The 21,000-nt window shown below is 34.5% G+C and overlaps 1 protein-coding gene across 1 annotated transcript; it reads left to right on the forward strand.

Moving 5' to 3' along the window:
• Positions 1 to 10,109: 10,109 nt before the first annotated feature.
• LOC139527070 (uncharacterized) lies at positions 10,110 to 19,814 on the forward strand. The gene is made up of 4 exons (XM_071322331.1): positions 10,110 to 10,345; positions 11,223 to 11,880; positions 13,557 to 13,583; positions 14,963 to 19,814. Exons 2-4 carry the CDS (start codon positions 11,334 to 11,336, stop codon positions 19,111 to 19,113), a joined length of 4,725 nt encoding a protein of 1,574 aa, XP_071178432.1. The 5' UTR covers positions 10,110 to 10,345; positions 11,223 to 11,333; the 3' UTR covers positions 19,114 to 19,814.
• Positions 19,815 to 21,000: the final 1,186 nt, after the last annotated feature.

The raw sequence follows: 21,000 nt of genomic DNA on the forward strand, positions 1-21,000 counted from the left end.
AGGCTCAGCGAGAGGCAGCTTCAGCAATACCAAAACGATTGTATACCTTCCTGCAGCAGTGACAGTCCTCCCTCCTCCACCACCAAAGTTTGCCTACCCACTACCCATTGCACCACCTTCAGACACCGTCCTCGGACCTCGAGCACAGCAGTATTTGCAGCTCAGTAACAATCCTTCCGCCGACCACACCTTTAGATCGCGATCTGAAAACGATGGTATCTTCATCGGAAGCTAACCAGTTACTTCTGACAGTGATGATATTTCGGGAATGCTCTGAGGTACAAAGGAACCCTTGACCTCTTGGAACTCATGGTGAAAAAGAAACCAGAATCGTTTGAGCCCGAAGCTTTAAAACCTTGTCGACTATGCAGAGATCCTGAACAGTTTCGGTGCCATAAATCGACAAGGCAATTGACCCTCTCTAGAACTCGAAGGCGATGAAAAAGTTACAAGTGGACGAATATTGTGTCGCACATCTAAAGCAAGATAAGCATTGTAGCGGACTGCAAACCGTATTTCGACACTCTGACTTTAACTAGCTCCTCCATATATCGCCTGGATCTGTGTAACGCTGCCGACCGTGCTTGAAATAATGGTGTGCGCAACGAGCTTGTGGCGATCCTCGATGCCATGAAGAAAGGTGAACACATCAGCACCAAGGAAAATAAGCAATTCCATCGTAGTATCCTCTAACTAAGTGTTTAAGGTTTTGTTCGAAAGTATGCATACGGCGGTAGTTTGTTTGACACTATCGCCGGTATCGCTGGTCGCATGTTCACCTCCTCTGCTGCCAAGGCCTTGGAAAGTAAGACTATTAGCGCTTACACCAATGCAACCATGATAGGAGTTGAAAGGGGGTAGCCAAAGTCGTCGACCATGTCGTTGAAAAAGTGACCCGCCTTCGAAAACCCAGTGTCCAGCGCAGCAAGCCCAATTAACAGCTCAGTATTAAACGCAGTAAGCCCCAAAACCAAACACAGTTAAACAATCCCATCTCCCGTGGCATCGCTACCGTCCATGATTTTGTCCAAAGCTTTCACTAAATCCATAATGCCGACATCCTTACAATCATAGTAGAATTAACCTACGATGGAAATCTTAAAAAATATTAATACCAGGTTCACGAATTCGTACCTTAAGCCGGCGCCCTACTTACCAACTCTGAAGCGGAGATCCGAATCAACATCGAAACACAAGACCTGTTCCTTCAACAATCGAGAGTTATTTCTTAGTAGAAAGAAGACTTCAAAATTACGACGGCACTGCATATGCAGACGTTGATCTCATTCACAATGGTATCATGTATCTCTTCAAAACTACTAAGTATATTGATATCGACTCTCCGGTCAGCAGATTGAACACATTAACGACCCCGGCATCGCCACTACTATGCTTGGAATGTAAACCTTCCTCGGCGACTTCTTCGAAACGTAGGGTCTCAACCGACTGTGGTATAAGGATTCTTCTACCGATGCCGAGACTGAGAATACTGGATTTACAGCGTGGCATGAATACATTATCACTAAGCCCACCAACAAAGGATCGTACTCGTTTGCCATTCCCCTGAAACATATTATGGGATTATTACTATAAAATAGTGTACGGGTTCAGGCACGAACTTCCACTCGTTCGCTATTCAGATGCCAATGCCATTACGAGGGCTGCCGCCGTCAATAACGTGGCAAAAATAATCCTGTATAAGATCTCTTGGATCCTCTTTCGCAAAGTGTCTATGTCACCCTCAAAGCCGAACGCGACTCAGCCGTCGACTTTAATGCCTGGTTTTTACAAAACAAGGTTGCCAGAGTGTTCAAGGAGGCTGTAGACTTCAGAAAGAAATTCTACGACATTGAAAACCTTCTCAGTAACGGTGGTGTCAACCCCTCTGATTTTATTTACCTATAGCCGCTGTTTGTGATCGAAGTAAGTCATTCGCCCGAGTGGACTTCCAGATTCGAGCGGAATTCGAGCGTAATGTTCCCGCCAACACCGAAGCATTTGTACTTGCAATCTCTGAAGGAGTCCTCCAGTTCGAATCGGATGGTCAGAAGATGAACGTCGTTATTTAATGAATACATGTACTAGTAAATGGACACCACACTGTTGCAGCAAATCGTCGACCACACAGACATAAAGCAAGGGTTTTCCATCCTTGTCCCTGGAAACCATAGCCGCATTTTACCCGGTTCACCCCTACAATTTAAGGAATCGAACACCGTATTGGGATTTTAGCGACAGCTCTACACATTTGATCAGGCAACAAACGGTTACGAAGAGATTGATTACATTGTTAGCATCAGCAGTATCAACAGCATCTTGGTGAACAGTGGCATCATCAATGTAAGCTACGTAAACTCCACCCAACAGTCCAATATCTACAGCTTTTCAATCGCATGCAGACATACTTAACCGACCAAGACGGTGATCCTATCAATCTCCGCAGTAAATATATCACCATCCGTTTTCATCTTCGAGAGGTATGAGAAAATAGTCTATCAAAATACGGGTTGAATTTGATAAAAGGTCAAGCTAATAAATTACACGGAGCAGCAAAAAAAGGTTGCCTGTTCACCATTCGTTTATCCCACACAAAATTAAACCTGCAAGGTAAATACAAGATGTGCTTACCCAGCAACAGATTAAAAAATATCACCAAGCTCCTAAGAAACGTTTCTAGTGGTACGACGATGGAAATAAGCACTACACAATTGAAGAAAAACATTCAAAAAGAAAGTGGATTCCAACCCATTTAAGCGAGAAGGGCAATGCAAGTCTATGTTGGCGAACACAATTCTGCCAGCATGAGGTGTTGGAGCCCTAAGTTGTCTGGTTGAAATAGCCGTCAGCAATGCATTTTGACCTGGAATTTACATCAAAAGGGGAGCTTGTGTGAGCTGTGCGAAGGTGCGTTGTAAAGGTCTGTAAATCATCCCCGTTTGTACTTGAAACAAGGTCCTCGGTTCTACTAGGGTTCTGGTTTGGTCCTAGAAGCGAACAGTCCCTTCAACAGCATTCCCATTTTCATACAATATTTATATATATAGAATCTATAATTTGGTTGAATTTAATGGACATTGAAAAACTAGGTGGGTCTCAACCTGATTTAAGCGGATTCGGGTAGGCTTTCGCTAAATAATTTGAATTTCCAACAGGCACTTTGGGCGCACCGTAAACATAAAAGAAAGAAAGTGTACCAAAATTGCTTTAAGTAACATTTGTATCTACCTATTGACTAAATGTCTGTAAAATATTAGAAAGATTAAGAGATCAGGGGGCTCTCGTCATTACCTTGTGCCCTTTGTCCTAAAGTTTTGACATTTTTTAACTGAAAAGTGACAATCTAAGCACTCCGTAGATATTGAAGATGACGTTATTCTCAAAAATTAATCTAATACAACCTTTATATATACAGAGTCAATGATTTGGTTAAATGTTATGGACATTGTAAGACCAGGGGGGTCTCAACCTCATTTAAGCGGTCTCGGGTCGATTTTTGATATAAAATTTGAATATCCAACTGGCACTTTGGGCGTACCGTAAACATAGAAGACATGAAGTTTAGCCAAATTCCTTTTAGTCACGTTCGTATCTACCTATTGACTAAATGTCTGTAAAATATTAGAAAGATTGAGAGATAAGGGGGCTCTCACCATTACCTTGTGTCCTTTGTCCTAAAGTTCTAACATTTTTTGACTGAAAAGTGACAATCTTAGCACTCCGTAGATATTGAAGATGACGTTACTCTCAAAAATCCATCTAATACAACCTTTATATATACAGAGTCAATGATTTGGTTGAATTTTATGGACATTGAAAGACCAGGGGGGTCTCAACCTCATTTGAGCGGTCTCGGGTCGATTTTTGATATAAAATTTGAATATCCAACTGGCACTTTGGGCGTACCGTAAACATAGAAGGCATACAGTTTACCCAAATTCCTTTTAGTCACGTTTGTATCTACCTATTGACTAAATGTCTGTAAAATATTAGAAAGATTGAGAGATCAGGGGGCTCTCACCATTACCTTGTGCCCTTTGTCCTAAAGTTTTGACATTTTTTGACTGAAAAGTGACAATCTAAGCACTCCGTAGATACTTAAGATGACGTTATTCTCAAAAATTCATCTAATACAACCTTTATATATACAGAGTCAATGATTTGGTTGAATTTTATGGACATTGACAGACCAGGGGGGTCTCAACCTCATTTAAGCGGTCTCGGGTCGATTTTTGATATAAAATTTGAATATCCAACTGGCACTTTGGGCGTACCGTAAACATAGAAGACATAAAGTGTACCCAAATTCCTTTTAGTCAAGTTTGTATCTACCTATTGACTAAATGTCTGTAAAATATTCGAAATATTGAGATATCAGGGGGCTCTCACCATTACCCTGTGCCCTTTGTCCTAAAATTTTGACATTTTTTGACTGAAAAGTGACAATCTTAGCCCTCATTGGATATTGAAGAAGCCGTTATTCTCGAACATCCATCTAATACAACGATCATATATACAGAGTCAATGATTTGCTTGACTTTGATGGACATTAAAAGACCAGGGGGGTCTCAATCTCATTTAAGCGGTCTCGGGTAGGTTTTTGATATAAAATTTGAATATCCAACTGGCACTTTGGGCGTACCGTAAACATAGAAGACATAAAGTGTACCCAAATTCCTTTTAGTCACGTTTGTATCTACCTATTGACTAAATGTCTTTTAAATATTAGAAAGATTGAGAGATCAGGGGGCTCTCACCATTACCTTGTGCCCTTTGTCCTTAAATTTTGACATTTTTTGACTGAAAAGTGACAATCTAAGCACTTCAGTAGATATTGAAGATGACGTTATTCTCAAAAATCTATCTAATACAACCTTTATATATACAGAGTCAATGATTTGGTTGAATTTAATGGACATTGAAAGACCAGGGGGGTCTCAACCTCATTGAAGCCGTCTCGGGACGATTTTTGATATAAAAATTGAATATCCAACTGGCACTTTGGGCGTACCGTAAACATAGATGACAGGAAGTGTACCCAACTTCCTTTTAGTCACGTTTGTATCTACCTATTGACTAAATGTCTGTAAAATATTAGAAAGATTAAGAGATCAGGGGGCTCTCGTCATTACCTTGTGCCATTTGTCCTAAAGTTTTGACATTTTTTGACTGAAAAGTGACAATCTAAGCACTCCGTAGATATTGAAGATGACGTTATTCTCAAAAATTCATCTAATACAACCTTTATATATACAGAGTCAATGATTTGGTTGAATGTTATGGACATTGTAAGACCAGGGGGGTCTCAACCTCATTTAAGCGGTCTCGGGTCGATTTTTGATATAAAATTTGAATATCCAACTGGCACTTTGGGCGTACAGTAAACATAGAAGACATGATGTTTACCCCAATTCCTTTTAGTCACGTTCGTATCTACTTATTGACTAAATATCTGTAAAATATTAGAAAGATTGAGAGATAAGGGGGCTCTCACCATTACCTTGTGTCCTTTGTCCTAAAGTTCTAGCATTTTTTGACTGAAAAGTGACAATCTAAGCACTCCGTAGATATTGAAGATGACGTTACTCTCAAAAATCCATCTAATACAACCTGTATATATACAGAGTCAATGATTTGGTTGAATTTTATGGACATTGAAAGACCAGGGGGGTCTCAACCTCATTTAAGCGGTCTCGGGTCGATTTTTTATAAAAAAAAATGAATATCCAACTGGCACTTTGGGCGTACCGTAAACATAGAAGACATAAAGTTTACCCAAATTCCTTTTAGTCACGTTTGTATCTACCTATTGACTAAATGTCTGTAAAATATTAGAAAGATTGAGAGATCAGGGGGCTCTCACCATTACCTTGTGCCCTTTGTCCTAAAGTTTTGACATTTTTTGACTGAAAAGTGACAATCTAAGCACTCCGTAGATACTTAAGATGACGTTATTCTCAAAAATCCATCTAATACAACCTTTATATATACAGAGTCAATGATTTGGTTGAATTTTATGGACATTGAAAGACCAGGGAGTCTCAATCTCATTTAAGCGGTCTCGGGTCGATTTTTTATAAAAAAAATTGAATATCAAACTGGCACTTTGGGCGTACCGTAAACATAGAAGACATGAAGTGTACCCAAATTCTTTTTAGTCACGTTTGTTTTTACCTATTGACTAAATGTCTGTAAAATATTAGAAAGATTTAGAGATCAGGGGGCTCTCACCATTACCTTGTGCCCTTTGTCCTAAAGTTTTAGCATTTTTCGACTGAAAAGTGACAATCTAAGCACTCCGTAGATATTGCAGATGACGTTATTCTCAAAACTCCATCTAATACAACCTTTATATATACAGAGTCAATGATTTGGTTGAATATTATGGACATTGAAAGACCAGGGGGGTCTAAACCTCATTTAAGCGGTCTCGGGTCGATTTTTGGTATAAAATTTGAATATCCAACTGGCACTTTGGGCGTACCGTAAACATAGAAGACATGAAGTGTACCCAAATTCCTTTTAGTCAAGTTTGTATCTACCTATTGACTAAATGTCTGTAAAATATTAGAAAGATTGAGAGATCAGGGGGCTCTCACCATTACCTTGTGCCCTTTGTCCTAAAGTTTTGACATTTTTTTACTGAAAAGTGACAATCTAAGCACTCCGTAGATACTTAAGATGACGTTATTCTCAAAAATCCATCTAATACAACCTTTATATATACAGAGTCAATGATTTGGTTGAATTTTAGGGATATTGAATGACCAGGGGGGTCTCAACCTCATTTAAGCGGTCTCGGCTCGATTTTTGATATAAAATTTGAATATCCAACTGGCACTTTGGGCGTACCGTAAACATAGAAGACATAAAGTGTACCCAAATTCCTTTAAGTCACGTTTGTATCTACCTATTGAGTAAATGTCTGTAAAATATTAGAAAGATTGAGAGATCAGGGGGCTCTCGCCAATACCTTGTGCCCTTTGTCCTAAAGTTTTGACATTTTTTGACTGAAAAGTGACAATCTAAGCACTCCGTATATATTGAAGATGACGTTATTCTCAAAAATCCATCTAATACAACCTATCTATATACATATTGAATGATTTGGTTGAATTTTATGGACATTGAAAGACCAGGGGGGTCTCAACCTCATTTAAGCGGTCTCGGGTCGATTTTTGATATAAAATTTGAATATCCAACTGGCACTTTGGGTGTACCGTAAACATAGAAGACATAAAGTGTACCCAAATTCCTTTTAGTCACGTTTGTATCTACCTATTGACTAAATGTCTGTAAAATATTAGAAAGATTGAGAGATCAGGGGGCTCTCACCATTACCTTGTGCCCTTTGTCCTAAAGTTTTGAGATTTTTTGACTAAAAAGTGACAATCTAAGCACTCCGTATATATTGAAGATGACGTTATTCTCAAAAATCCATTTAATACAACCTATTTATATACATATTTAATGATTTGGTTGAATTTTATGGACATTAAAAGACCAGGGGGGTCTCAACCTCATTTAAGCGGTCTCGGGTCGATTTTTGATATAAAAATTTGAATATCCAACTTGCACTTTGGGCGTACCGTAAACATAGAAGACATAAAGTGTACCCAAATTCCTTTTAGTCACGTTTGTATCTACCTATTGACTAAATGTCTGTAAAATATTAGACAGATTGAGAGATCAGGGAGGCTCTCACTATTACCTTGTGCCCTTTGTCCTAAAGTTTTGAGATTTTTTGACTGAAAAGTGACAATCTAAGCACTCCGTAGATATTGAAGATGACGTTATTCGCAAAAATCCATCTAATACAACCTTTATATATACAGAGTCAATGATTTGGTTGAATTTTATAGACATTGAAAGACCAGGGGGGTCTCAACCTCATTTAAGCGGTCTCGGGTCGATTTTTGATATAAAATTTGAATATCCAACTGGCACTTTTGGCGTACCGTAAACATAGAAGACATGAAGTGTACACAAATTCCTTTTAGTCACGTTTGTATCTACCTATTGACTAAATGTCTGTAAACTATTAGAAAGATTGAGAGATCAGGGGGCTCTCACCATAACCCTGTGCCCTTTGTCCTAAAATTTTGACAGCTTTTGACTGAATTTTTTTTTTTTTTGGCTTTCCATATATATTTCTATTTATAGTTATCAATATTTCTAGAGTTATGGGTTTTTCTTTTTGTCTTTAGAGACATTATACACAAAAGTACATCTTTGAAGTCTATATCACATAAAGTCAAAATATTTAACATGGAAAAAGGGTTTACATGCGAGGACAACGAGAAATTACGACAGCTCAAATAAGTCATTTAACGATTTTTCTACATATCTTATCAGTCCTTTTAACTATGAAAATCATGCTTTATATGTTATCAAGTATTTAATTTTTCGTATAATTTTTCACCAGATTTTGAATATCAAACCGGCTGCTAGCAGCTGGTTGGATATTGAATATCGAATAACGAATAACGAACCGGCTGCTAACTTCACATACATATAATAACTATCTTCATTACTGAATTAGAAAAAGAGTCCAAAGATTTTTTGTCAGCTTTATCCCGTTTTATCCATTTCATACAGTAAGAATGAAATGAGTCGTGGATGATATTACGACACTCATTCCAATTAATAATTGACGGGGAACGATATTTAGGTCCTTTACTGAGGAATGAAATATTGTTAATATAACGGAAGTATAAACAATTGTCAAACAAATGGAAATATAGGGTAGCTATAAAACAAGTTTCAACTCAGGATAACGAGTCAGACTATGACAGATGTGCTTCATTATTCTTTTAATTGATAGCATTTGAATTTATATTTTTTTTTATTGCCTTTGCTATTTTTTTTTAATTTGCTGTGGAGTTCGTTTTTTCGTTAAACCTTTTCTCCTCATTATGAATTGTACAATATATAGAACTAATAAGTCATCTGGTAAGGTTTCCATATGAAAAAAATATATTAGAATTTCAACATTCTGAATATTCTGAATAAGATATTATACTTCATTTGTATGCCTTCCACCAAAGAAACAAATTTCCATGATTTTAATATGGACTGGTACTAAAAAGCTATAAAATTCTCTATTATTGCAGATCCATTTTCGGTAAATAGGATGTAGCTTGACATTTGACATCAGTGTAGATACCGTGGTTCTAAATGACATGTCTGTAGCTAGTTACAGATACCAGTGAACATAGAACAAAGATAAAAGTTTAGGGAAAATGTCTACTTGAGGAAAAACCATGAGTCTATCAGAAGAGGAGTCAAACTTTCTAAGGTTTTACTTCCTGAACGTTAAGGTTGCATCAAAGGCTGCCAGAGTATATTTTGATTCGGTTCATCAACCAGCTGGACTTGCCAATGAACTTGCAAAAAATTCTGCAACTTTGAAAAAGCATCGATTTATATCAAAAATACAACTGAAGACGCTATATCCGAGTCCTGGTAAGTTGGAATGTTGTTTGCTTATTTTCTATTGGTAAAAATAACAACAGTTGTACACTCAACTGTTTATATGAATAGAAGGAGATTTGGGGTAAATATCAATGAGACAGCTCCTCAACAATAACATTTATATTAAAAGACATTAAGAAGACATCAATATATGTCTATGTCTGAAGGTTCTTGAGACAAAGACAAACAAAGCACAAAGATGGCAAGGATACATGGACACAGCGCCTTGACATGCAATGCAATATTTTCCCCTAGACCTTATGCAAACAAAGAATAATGCATCAGTCAAAGGTAGAATAAAACAAATGATATGAAAAGGTAAACATTCGATGTAATGAATTGTAAAATGTTTAGAATATAACTTGAAAGTTAATTTTAAGATATACAAATTTGATTTTATTAATTTAAGTACCAAAACAGATTGAACTTGGACTCTTTCAAAACCTTTAGTGATTCATTGACCTTTAAGATAAATCATGTACCGACTTAAGTTAGTTCTGTAAAGAGTTTGTTTGACAAAGTATTATATATCTGTAACACTATCGTTTGAATTGTTCATGAACTGACGGACGAACGGAACCTACTTATATTAGTCTAGAAAATGTGTTTATAAAATATATATCATGTATATGTTACAGCTAGTAATGTGAGATCAGAATACTTTGATACAACACTTATAGTGTGTCTTTTACGAATTATGAAACCACGTGAAAGCAACCCTGTGACGGGCTGGGATAACTTACCACATCCAGGTGATACCAGTATAGAAGCAGACCTCGCCAGGATTAAATGGTACAGAAACAAAATGGCTCATCATGGAGATGGGAGATTGTCCACTTCATATTTCAGTCGGTATTGGGGAGATTTAGAATGAGTAAGTATATATTGAACAGATCATAATAAGTTCCTTACCGGGAAGTCAAAGGGGACTTTATGTTTGCACTCCGTCTGCCTGTCTGTCTATGTGTCCTTTCGTCAATTCGGCAAATCAGTTTTCACTCTTGTTTACGTGCTTGAAGATATTGATTTGATATTTTGTTTCATCAATACAAGTAACAAATCATGTTAGAATTTTTTACGGTATGATGATTTTGTGCAGAGTTATGACCCTTTGTTCTTATTCACTCAAATAATCAGTCTTCTTTTTTTCGTAATGCTGGAGTATAGTGATATAATAATTGGTATACAGTTTTATGATGACAAGTTAAAGATAGCGTTTAAATTTTGTGCAGAGTAAAGGCCCTTGGTCCTTGAAATCTCTCAAATAATAAATTTTCCTTTCTTTTTCCCTTCATGCTTTAAGATTTTGACTGGATATGTGTTAAATAGTTTACACCATGAAAATCTGTCATGCATCAAGTTAGCATTTTGTTCCAGTAAAATGATTATTTAACCGATTGTAGACTATGTATTGCCATTCAATACTCTCAGAAAGCGTAAACATTTAATTTAGGAGTATATAGACAGTAAATAAAGTTGTTTAGTTGAGAAGACTTTATGAATCACTCTGTCTTGTCTGTATGTCTACATGTCTGCTTGTCTGTCGTAGGAAATTTGATGTTTTGTCACAATTGACACTAATATCTTGTATACGTAAATAGATACAATCATGACAAAATCCACCGGTTTAAGAACCATATTGAGAAATTCATATTAGTTGTCTTCTATGCAATTTATAAATCAAAACTAGAATTGATTTATTATTTTTGTCGATTTCAAACTGACCTAAAATACTCCATATCAATTTATAGGCCATTGGACGTCTAAGTAGACAATCACTGTTGAGGGAAGCACAGTCTGTGCAACACATTGTCTTGGACAAATCACTTAAAGATATTTTGAACTCGCTTCACAACCTTCAGATGTCACAAGAACAGCTCACTAGTATAATCAATGATCTACAATCAACAATTCACAATCAAACAACTATAAGGGAAAAGCATGAAATTGAAATTCAGCAACTTGACGAATCTAATCAGAGAATTGAAGTTGATGTTCATAAACTTGCAACTGAGTTTTCTGAAACGAAGAGATCAATAGAGATATGTACACAGAAGATTGAAGCTTGTAGGAAAGAAAAAGAAATTTTGCAAGAAAAGGCTATTGACGAACAAGAACAGCTGGATGTTTTAACACAGCAGTTCTTAAGAATAGAATGCACATATGACATAAAGTTTAAGGAAGTTGATGGACAGTTAGCTAAACAAGATGCACAGTTGAAAAAGCAAGATAAACACATCGCAAAGCAAGACGAGCAAATGGCAAAGCAGGATGAACACATAACAAAGCAAGATAAACAGATAGAAAATCAAGGGGAACAGATGACCAAACAAGATGAGATCATGGCAACATGTCTACAAAACATCAATGATATCAGGAAAACACAACTTTGTACTCATAATTCATCAGGTAAAATAAGAGTGGAAAAGTGATTAAGTTGTTTTATACTCTCGTTTTTTATTACTCTTTTTTTACAAAAAAACCCAAGGAACATAAACAATCTGTTAAAGGTGGTACCCAATACCTGAACTAAAATTAATTTGGCTCGTGCAATTTTCTTAAAATTTTGACAAAGTATTAACTTTGACCCTTTGACAAAAATATAAAAATTTCAAAAAATTTGAACCAACTGTTTATTCAGAAAATTGCACTGGTTGTATAGCAGTTTAATAAACACTTATTTTGATCATTGAAAAGCTTAATATTACCTTAACCACACAACGTAATTAAAACGTTTTGCTGATTTTAGAGTTATCTCCCTGTAGTGTTAGGTATCACCTTAAATATTGAGGATGACGAATTTCTGGTCTAGAGAATCAGAATAGAAAAGCGAAATCATTTTTTTTCTTACACTCATTTCACAAATAAACATAAGTATTTAAAGTGTTTCAGGATATCATTATCTCTTTTGTTCACATATGCATTGAGAAGCAAATATTCTGAAAGGTTTTTATTTTTTTTACCTTTAAAACAAAAACACAATGACGTTATGTACTTGTACAGAGCCACATCAAATGGATATCAATTAAAACAAGTTATTAAGATGAAAAACAGCAACAATAGCCAAACACTATACATCAAGACCATCATGTACTATTTGTGAAGTAGGACTAGACATTTTACAACAAGATCTTGGTACCCGCCGATGAACTTTTATTTTTATAGAAAAAGGACGATACGCTTTTTGACAAACCCCTGGTGCATTAACTTTCTACACAGACACTGGCGACGTTTTACGTCGGAGTTTGAGTAGTAGCTGTAAACTCTAAAGTCGTGAAACATGTATCCCATATGCAGGTGGAGTTGGTATATTGCAATTGAGTTTGGGGGGGGGGGGGGGGGTAATTGTTAATTTATAGTCGTCTAAGCAAGACACAGCTAGGTTATTTAAATCAGTACAAGATGGTAACTTTAAAAAAACTAATCGGAAAATTTAAATTGAGAAAAATATCAAACGAGTGACCACGCAACGCATTAGTTCACGAATGCGCGAAGCATATGCGTTTATTATCAATGTTGTACGGTCACGAACTGAATATTTTTCGATATTTGAATTATTTGATTAGTTATTTTTTTCATAAAATACACAAATGACTTTGTTTGTGAAATAGAAGTAGAAAATGTAAGAAACTATTTCTTTTTTCTACGCATCACAATTTGTTTTGATCCGACGTTATCGACAACGTTTATTTCAGGTGTGAAATTATCGGTTTTTATTTTAATGGGAAATCAATGTAATAAGAACAATTGTCATATTGTGTGAAGGATAAATACTTCCTCATTTGTGTCCTGTACACAATGTATCTCTTAAACAATTATTATGATACGTCGGAAAAAGGAAAATCCTGTTCTCTGTACTGTTCACATTGTATTTTCCGAAAGTGTTATCATATTGTATCAGGAAAACCATGCTAACTATTAATAAATAAAAAATAATTTACATTTGAAACGTTTTATTGGTTTGTATATATCTCATTTAGTTGTCATTATTCTGATGCCATAGATACATGTTATTTTAAATTTCTAAAATAATTAAACTATCAAGTTAAAACGTTACTTATCATTAAACTTTTGATTTTTTTCAGAAGGACGAAAACGTAAAAAACTTGAGGGTAACTATTTATTTAAAAAAACTATCAAATATTATGATTTAAATTCTTTTTTAATGACCAAGAAATTAATCAATCCGGAGAGGTAAAAAATTATAATGTTTCCTAATTAAACAAAGATTGCCTGGAACGTACATTGCATATGCTTTAGTTTTCTTGCTGTAAACAAACATAATTTCTAGCGTCGTACTACATGTTACATCTATGCAACAAGCATAACCCCAGGGGATTTAATTTGATTTTTAAAATTTAAAGAAGCAGAAAGGTTGTTTTAGTGCATGGAGCATGTTCAGTACTTGAGATAAGCTACATATCTATAATACTAAAATTACGAGGTCCAATTTGTCAGCCGTCATCGGGTAAAAACGACAAATCAAAGAATTCAACTCTATATATAACTAATATAGGACAATGGTGTAGATTAAAAATTACACCACTCCAGACCCTTTTGTTTTCCACATAATTAATATTGCCAATAATTAACAACCCCGGGTGGAATCCGATACCAATACCAATAGTATATTCACCTGTTAGCTATTACCTTATCGGTACGTTCCGCATTTGACAGGCGCACCACCAAACGGTGTATTTAGGATTTTGCTATATACACGGGTCATAATCAAAGGGCTGACGCTACTAAATTCAACCATTGTCAAATTGTTCCCTATTGTAGTTTTATTCAGCAATCAGCATGACTTTCTAAGATAACTAATATAGGACAATGCTGTTGATTAAAAAATACTCCATTCCTGGATAGCCAGGACCTTTTGTTTTCCAAATAATTAATATTACCAATAATTGATAAGTTCCAGGTCGACGGGTTCAAACAGAAAGATTTGAAAGCAGAGAAAACTTTGTATCGACATGACTTTATCAGATGACAATACTAATTACTTAAATAAGGCTTAGACATAGTTATATACTTTAATTCAGTCACGGACCCGCGATATCACGGGTGTGTACTTGTAATGTAAAAGTTTGCGGCGACGTTCCAGAAAATGTTTAGATTTTTTTTTGGCCTGAAGTTAAGTCTGTTTAGAAAGGTTGGCGTTTGTTTTGTAGCAGTTCAGTGTTACTGTTTTTTTTGTTTTTTCCCCCTCTTACACCTGATATGTTTCATCAGTTTTGGTTTGTGACCTGCAATTGTTTCAGTTAAACCGATTTAAGACCATTGAACAGCGGTTTACTACTACTGCCTTTTTTTGTATAATGTTAACCTAAGATACATTGTCCTCATTGATAATTTAGTAAATAAACATATGATTGTTTTTCAGATGACACTAAATCTCTAATTGAGGAAGATTTAAGAGAGGATATAATGTTAACCTAAGATACATTGTCCTCATTGATAATTTAGTAAATAAACATATGATTTTTTTCAGATGACACTAAATCTCTAATTGAGGAAGATTTAAGAGAGGATACTTTTGTGACTACAAAAGCAGTGACAGAAAGCTTATCGCTGCTACAAAAGAATGGAGTCTTGTTGATAACTGGCTGCGCAGGTACAGGAAAAAGTCGGATAGCTCGCCATGTTTTATATATGTATTATACTGGAGATACATCATATAGATGTATCAAACTAAATACACTGGATGAGTGGGAAAATATGGTCAGTAGAGAAGATAATGTGGTTGTTTTACTTGATGATATTTTTGGTGAAACAAATTGTGTTTATAATAGAGAAAAGGATATACCAATTCTAGATAAGGTTCATGCATATGTATGGAAAGGAAACATTAAAGTTATTATAACAATTAGAGATACAGTCAAACGTCGTTGTCAGGAGGTTTTTGATAGTCATAGGTTATTTCAGTTTGGATGTATTGATTTAAGTTCAAAAAAATATAATCTTAGCTGGGAAGAGAAATTCACTGTTCTCGACAAATACATGAACATTGTTCGTCAATCGCACTTTGTAGGGAAAGAAGGATTTGTCAACAGTAATAATGTTACAATTTTAAAGAAGGATACGATCTTGAAAATAACTAATGGAAGTCCCGTTAAAGGGTTTCCATTAGCTGTATATCAATTTGTAAATAACGCCAAATATTTTAAGCTTGGAAGCAATTTTTTTGACAGGCCAACAGATGCTATGCTAGAAGAATTGAATGAAATAAGACGCAAGGGGAACGATAATAGGAAATATAAGATGCAGTATACCGTTATGGTCTATACAGCAATAAATGAAAACTTTATTGACCCTCAAGATGGATCAATAGTGAGAGAAGTTAAAGAACTAGTTGAGGCAATCTATGGAGAATCATTAAAAACAAACAAATGTCACATATCAGATGCAGTTGATGATCTAAAAGGAAGTTATTTAGTAAACACGCCCTATGAAAAGTCATACAGATTCCACCATCAAACCCTATTGGAGAGTGTCATCTTATCTTTTGCCCAGATTGATGACGAACATATAAAAGATATCGTACCTCTACTTAACTGGTCATTTATTCAGAAAATGGTAAAACCAGATACCTACAAAGAAAGAGAGGGGGAAGTTGTTTTGAAAATTCCCTTTACCAGTTATGAAATATTGGCATTTAAATTAGTGGATATATATAAAGCAGCTTTCAGTGATCAAATAGATATTTCACAAGATACTGTTCTAGATGGAATAATAAACACAGAAATATTCCAACAAGAATTTGATCTCATATTTCGTTATTTATTAAAAGCTGTGGAAGAGGAAGACAATAAGTATGAAGATAACAAATATCTATATGAATGTATATCGAGTGAAATCAGTACTATTGAAAGTGTTGAACATATGAAGAGCACACCAGTTTTTCTCTGTAACCTACTTATGTCAGTAGCAAAGACGGAAGGGCAGTTTGAGAAATATTACTCTATATTGCAAATGTTAAACCAAATATTCAAAAAGAGCAATGACTTTCGCACTATTGACTACATAAAAGGAACTTTTGTTACATCTTTATATGACATATGCTCAACTAAAGATGTCAGATGTGTTAAAGCCACTTTGAATGTTTTGAAAGAAAACAAAATACCTGTGTTTCTGGATCAAGCTATCAGTCTTAAAGTTATAAATTACCAATCGCATTTTCTTTGTTCAAATTATACTAATTGTGCTTTTCTGACGTTTTGTATATGGAAGTCATACGAAGTACTTAATGTACCTGTATTGGAGTATTTACTGGCCTTGTACAATGAGACTCGATTCGATTTAAATTTATTTTTTAAATTCATTTATGGGACGGATTTAATGGAAACATGTTCATTTCTGTCTCATAAGCCGCTGAAATGGATGATTGAAAGATTTGAAGACCAGAAATTAGTGAAACTTGACAATATATTAAGAAAGGCTTGCCAGTACCATTTGTTTGATACAGTTGAGTATCTTGCATCGAGATGTAAGGCATTTGATGCCGTTTCATGCTTGAAGATATTTTTGCATTATTCTGATGACAATGATGCTGAAGAACAAAATGATTATTTTGATTTTGATTCAAACCTGTTTTTCTTTCTTTTTTCAAAAATTGACAAAGCCCATCCAGAAATTCATTCCATTGTTATTTCAGTTTTACAGAAACCTGATGTCCCAGATTATGTCTGTGAAACACTACTTCCGGTTTGTACAAATAATGGTGAGCTTTTAAACATCGCTTGCGCAGAAGGGCTTTTCTATATCACAAAACTTATATTGGAAAAAAGTCAAAATGTTAGCATTCAGTCAGCTCTTATTTCAGCATGTATGAACAAACATGACTTTGCTTTAAGAAATGATGTTGGAAAGTTGGAAATAGTGAAATACATTATTGACAAATATGGGTGTGAACAGTTTGATTTAAAAGCTGTATGTGAACAGGCATATCATTGCAGAAAGTTCAACATAATAGAATGGTTTGTTCAGAATATTGATATAAATCTTTTGGATGAGAATTGTATTATAAATTTAGCACTAGAAAGCGAAGAATCAGATTTGGTAGAATGCATTATGTTGCAAAAGATTGAAATAGCCAGTTTAGACAAAACAAAAGTTTTTAAATCATTAACTGAACATTGTACTGCCAGAAATTCTTCTAAAATACTAGAAATAGTAAGTAGTGTCTGGGATAGTACAGAGAATAAGATCGACATTAATATGGATGAAATAATAGAAACCGCATATCAAGGGAAATGTCTGGAGTTATTGATATGGATTCATACAAACTGTTATCCACACGTAGCTATTGATGCTGAAAAATTATTTATAACAGCATGTGTAAGTGAGAGGATTGACATAGCTAAATGGGTACTTGAAACTTTTGAACAAATACCATTGAACATCAATGCAGAGAAATTATTGATGTTACCAAATTTTACCAGTTGCCCAATGTACAATCACTTTATTAAATTTGAAACGATAGATAGGATACACTGGGTGCTTGAAACATTTGAAATACAACCTTTTCACCTAAAAGAATTTGTGATAAAATTGATAAGTATTAACCATTATGTTCAGTGGAATACTAAAGATGCGTTCTTTGATTTGATTATTTCTTTAATTGAAAAATATGGTTCTCTCTTTAGTTCGGAGGATATGGAAGAAATAATGAATGAAGCTCTTGAAAATAAATATTTTAATATTGTGAATTGGTTTCTTGAATATAAGACCTCTTGCACATTTGATAAACAAAATATTCTGAACAAAGCCTGTGGTTCTCATGATGCGCTTGCAACAATTATGATACTTACTAAAAGTTGCCATATTTTAGACATCAATCAAGCTTTCATTCAAGCTTGCATTCATGATAAATCACATAATTGTCAGAGTCTATTTGAACAAATGGGTCGCGATTCATTAGACACAGGTACAATTGTGAGTTTAGTACGTGATGAGAATGTTACTGATACTATCATGACATGGATTTTGAATAATCTTGCGCATGATCCAATTATAGTAAATGAAATTTTCATTTCTTCCTGCCAAAAAGGGAAATTTTATTTTGTGAAATATATATTTCAAAAATATGCCAACGAACAACTTGACATTGAATCAGCTTTCGTTGATGCGTGTTTGAATCCATACAATTATGAACGGGATCAGACCGAAAACCTCTGTGTTATAGATTTTCTATTTAGAAAATTACCAGATCAATTACCTAGTATATCGATTGTTATAAATGGATTATTGGAGAAGAAGGATCTTGATGTATTACTTTACTTTCTAAAGAAAGGATATCGCAGGAAGTTCAAAATAGACATGAAATATTTTCTTAATGAAGTTTGTAGCTATGGACATTTTAAACTAGTACACTGGATTTTAGAAAATGTTGACCATACAGAACTGGATATTAAATCTGCATTTTATAACGCATGCACTACTAAGGATGTTTGTTGGTGTACGGAATTGAAATTACACTGTGTGTTTTTATTGAAGCACTATATACAGGATATATACGTACTTGAGGTGGATACAGTATTAAAATGCATAAATGAAACACCATCAGACTTCCCTCATCAATTTGTTGATGACTTAACTAAGTGGCTGCTATACATAAAATGTTTGAGAGGGAAAGATATTTGAATCTGAAATGCTTTCTTGAATTCATATGAAGATAATATCGAAAAAACGTCAGAATATTGTCCTAATAGATGTTTTCTTGTTAGTGAATCTATTTGGCATTCAGTAATGTAAATGTTGCTGAAAAGACAAAAAAATATGATAGCAGTAGTTAACATCTCTTTTTGAAAGGAAACAAGATATGTCGGTGCAATTTACATTCAATTTCTTTGTCTGTGGCCTAATCGGGAAAATCCGTCGGGTTAGAGGTTAAATCAATCTGCAAATCATCATTTCTGATTAAAGCACCAAAGAAAACTTCCTAGATTTGCAGAAATAACTTAACCGCCAGACCCGTATAACTGCATAAATACAAGATTCATTATCATGGTAATCTTCAAAAATCCATTCAACCTTAACAAACCACAAACTTGAAAAAAATTGTCAAAACATGATCTACTTTTAAAATTTGTATTGTTGTAATTCGATTTTATTTTGATTGTCAAAACACAATTTACTGTTGATAACATGTATGTTATTGAATTGGAACAAGTAAGTTAAGATTATAATGTTAAAGGCATTTGTCAGTTCTTAACATTTGATAATGTAAAGTTAGTCAATGAAAATATTTCAGTAATAATCACTCCGTTTAAATCTCATATTTTTTTTTTACAGTCATTGATGTTCAAATGCAAGTCTCTATATATATGTATTACATATGTATTTATATCTACTGAGATTATTCTAGACTTCAACATGTTCAATGTACAGATTATTTAAAAAAAAAAAAAAAAAAACTTTACTGAACACCTGTATACGAACACGTAAGGTAGTTGTGTCTACCCCTTGCCGCGGCCAACTAAAAAAAAGAGATTGGCATTTTCTACTTCTCCGCTAAGCTTGTGGGCTCTGAGTCGGAATAATATGCCGAGTAGGGTTACATGTTTTCATTCGAATATAAATGTTGTTAAATAGCACGTTACCAGTCTGGTGCAGTGAGTCTGTTCACTACATAGCATAACATTCACAGGTTCTTATCCCGAATATGCATTCAATTTGCCATTATATGTTTAATAACTATTTATCTATATCTGGTGAGCATATAGTTTATATCCCTTCTGAAAAGCTTGACATAAAAAAAACCAAAAAAAAACATATAATTATTTCGTAATTACTTTAAAGAAATAGAAACGGCGTTCGACAAATAACTGGCATTGCAGACATTTTCCTGAGCCTCTTCACAATAAGGTTATTCAAGGGAAAATATATCACTTTTCTGTTTTTGGGTCAAAGTACAGATTAAAGATGAATAATCTTTTTTATATATGCAATCGTTTGCGACTTTTATTTTTCATTAAATTAGTTTGAATAGTATTTTGATAATATTTTGTTTCGTGTATTCAGAACTAATATATGTTTTGTGTGTTACATATTTGATTTAGTAATTTCAAAGTAGCATTCCGCTCAAAATATTCAGAAATCGAGATTGGAATAAACTTGTATTAAGACAGACCAAAAATGAGACCTTCTATCATTGAATGATCATAACTATGTATTTCATATTTATTTTAACTTCAAAAACAATTCTTCACTCATTTCATATATGTTTTAATAAAATACACATTACTCTATCTATGTGTATGCATATTTCATCTATATATATGTCAATGCCTAATATATGTGTCAATAAACTCCAGTCAAATTGTTATGTGCTTATCCAATTCTTGCCATTTGAATATTATATACATACATATCTATTTAATTGGTTGCTGCGTGTAAATGGGAGAAAACTACCCTTATATTCAATCAGGTGGGGCTTCTTTTTATCCAGCTCTGAACACAATATCAAAGATTATTAGATACTGATTAAAGGGAAATAATCCTTACATATTTATTGATTGTCTCCCATGT

The sequence above is a fragment of the Mytilus edulis genome, chromosome 6 (assembly GCF_963676685.1).
Source record: "Mytilus edulis chromosome 6, xbMytEdul2.2, whole genome shotgun sequence".
In the NCBI taxonomy this organism is placed as follows: domain Eukaryota; kingdom Metazoa; phylum Mollusca; class Bivalvia; order Mytilida; family Mytilidae; genus Mytilus; species Mytilus edulis.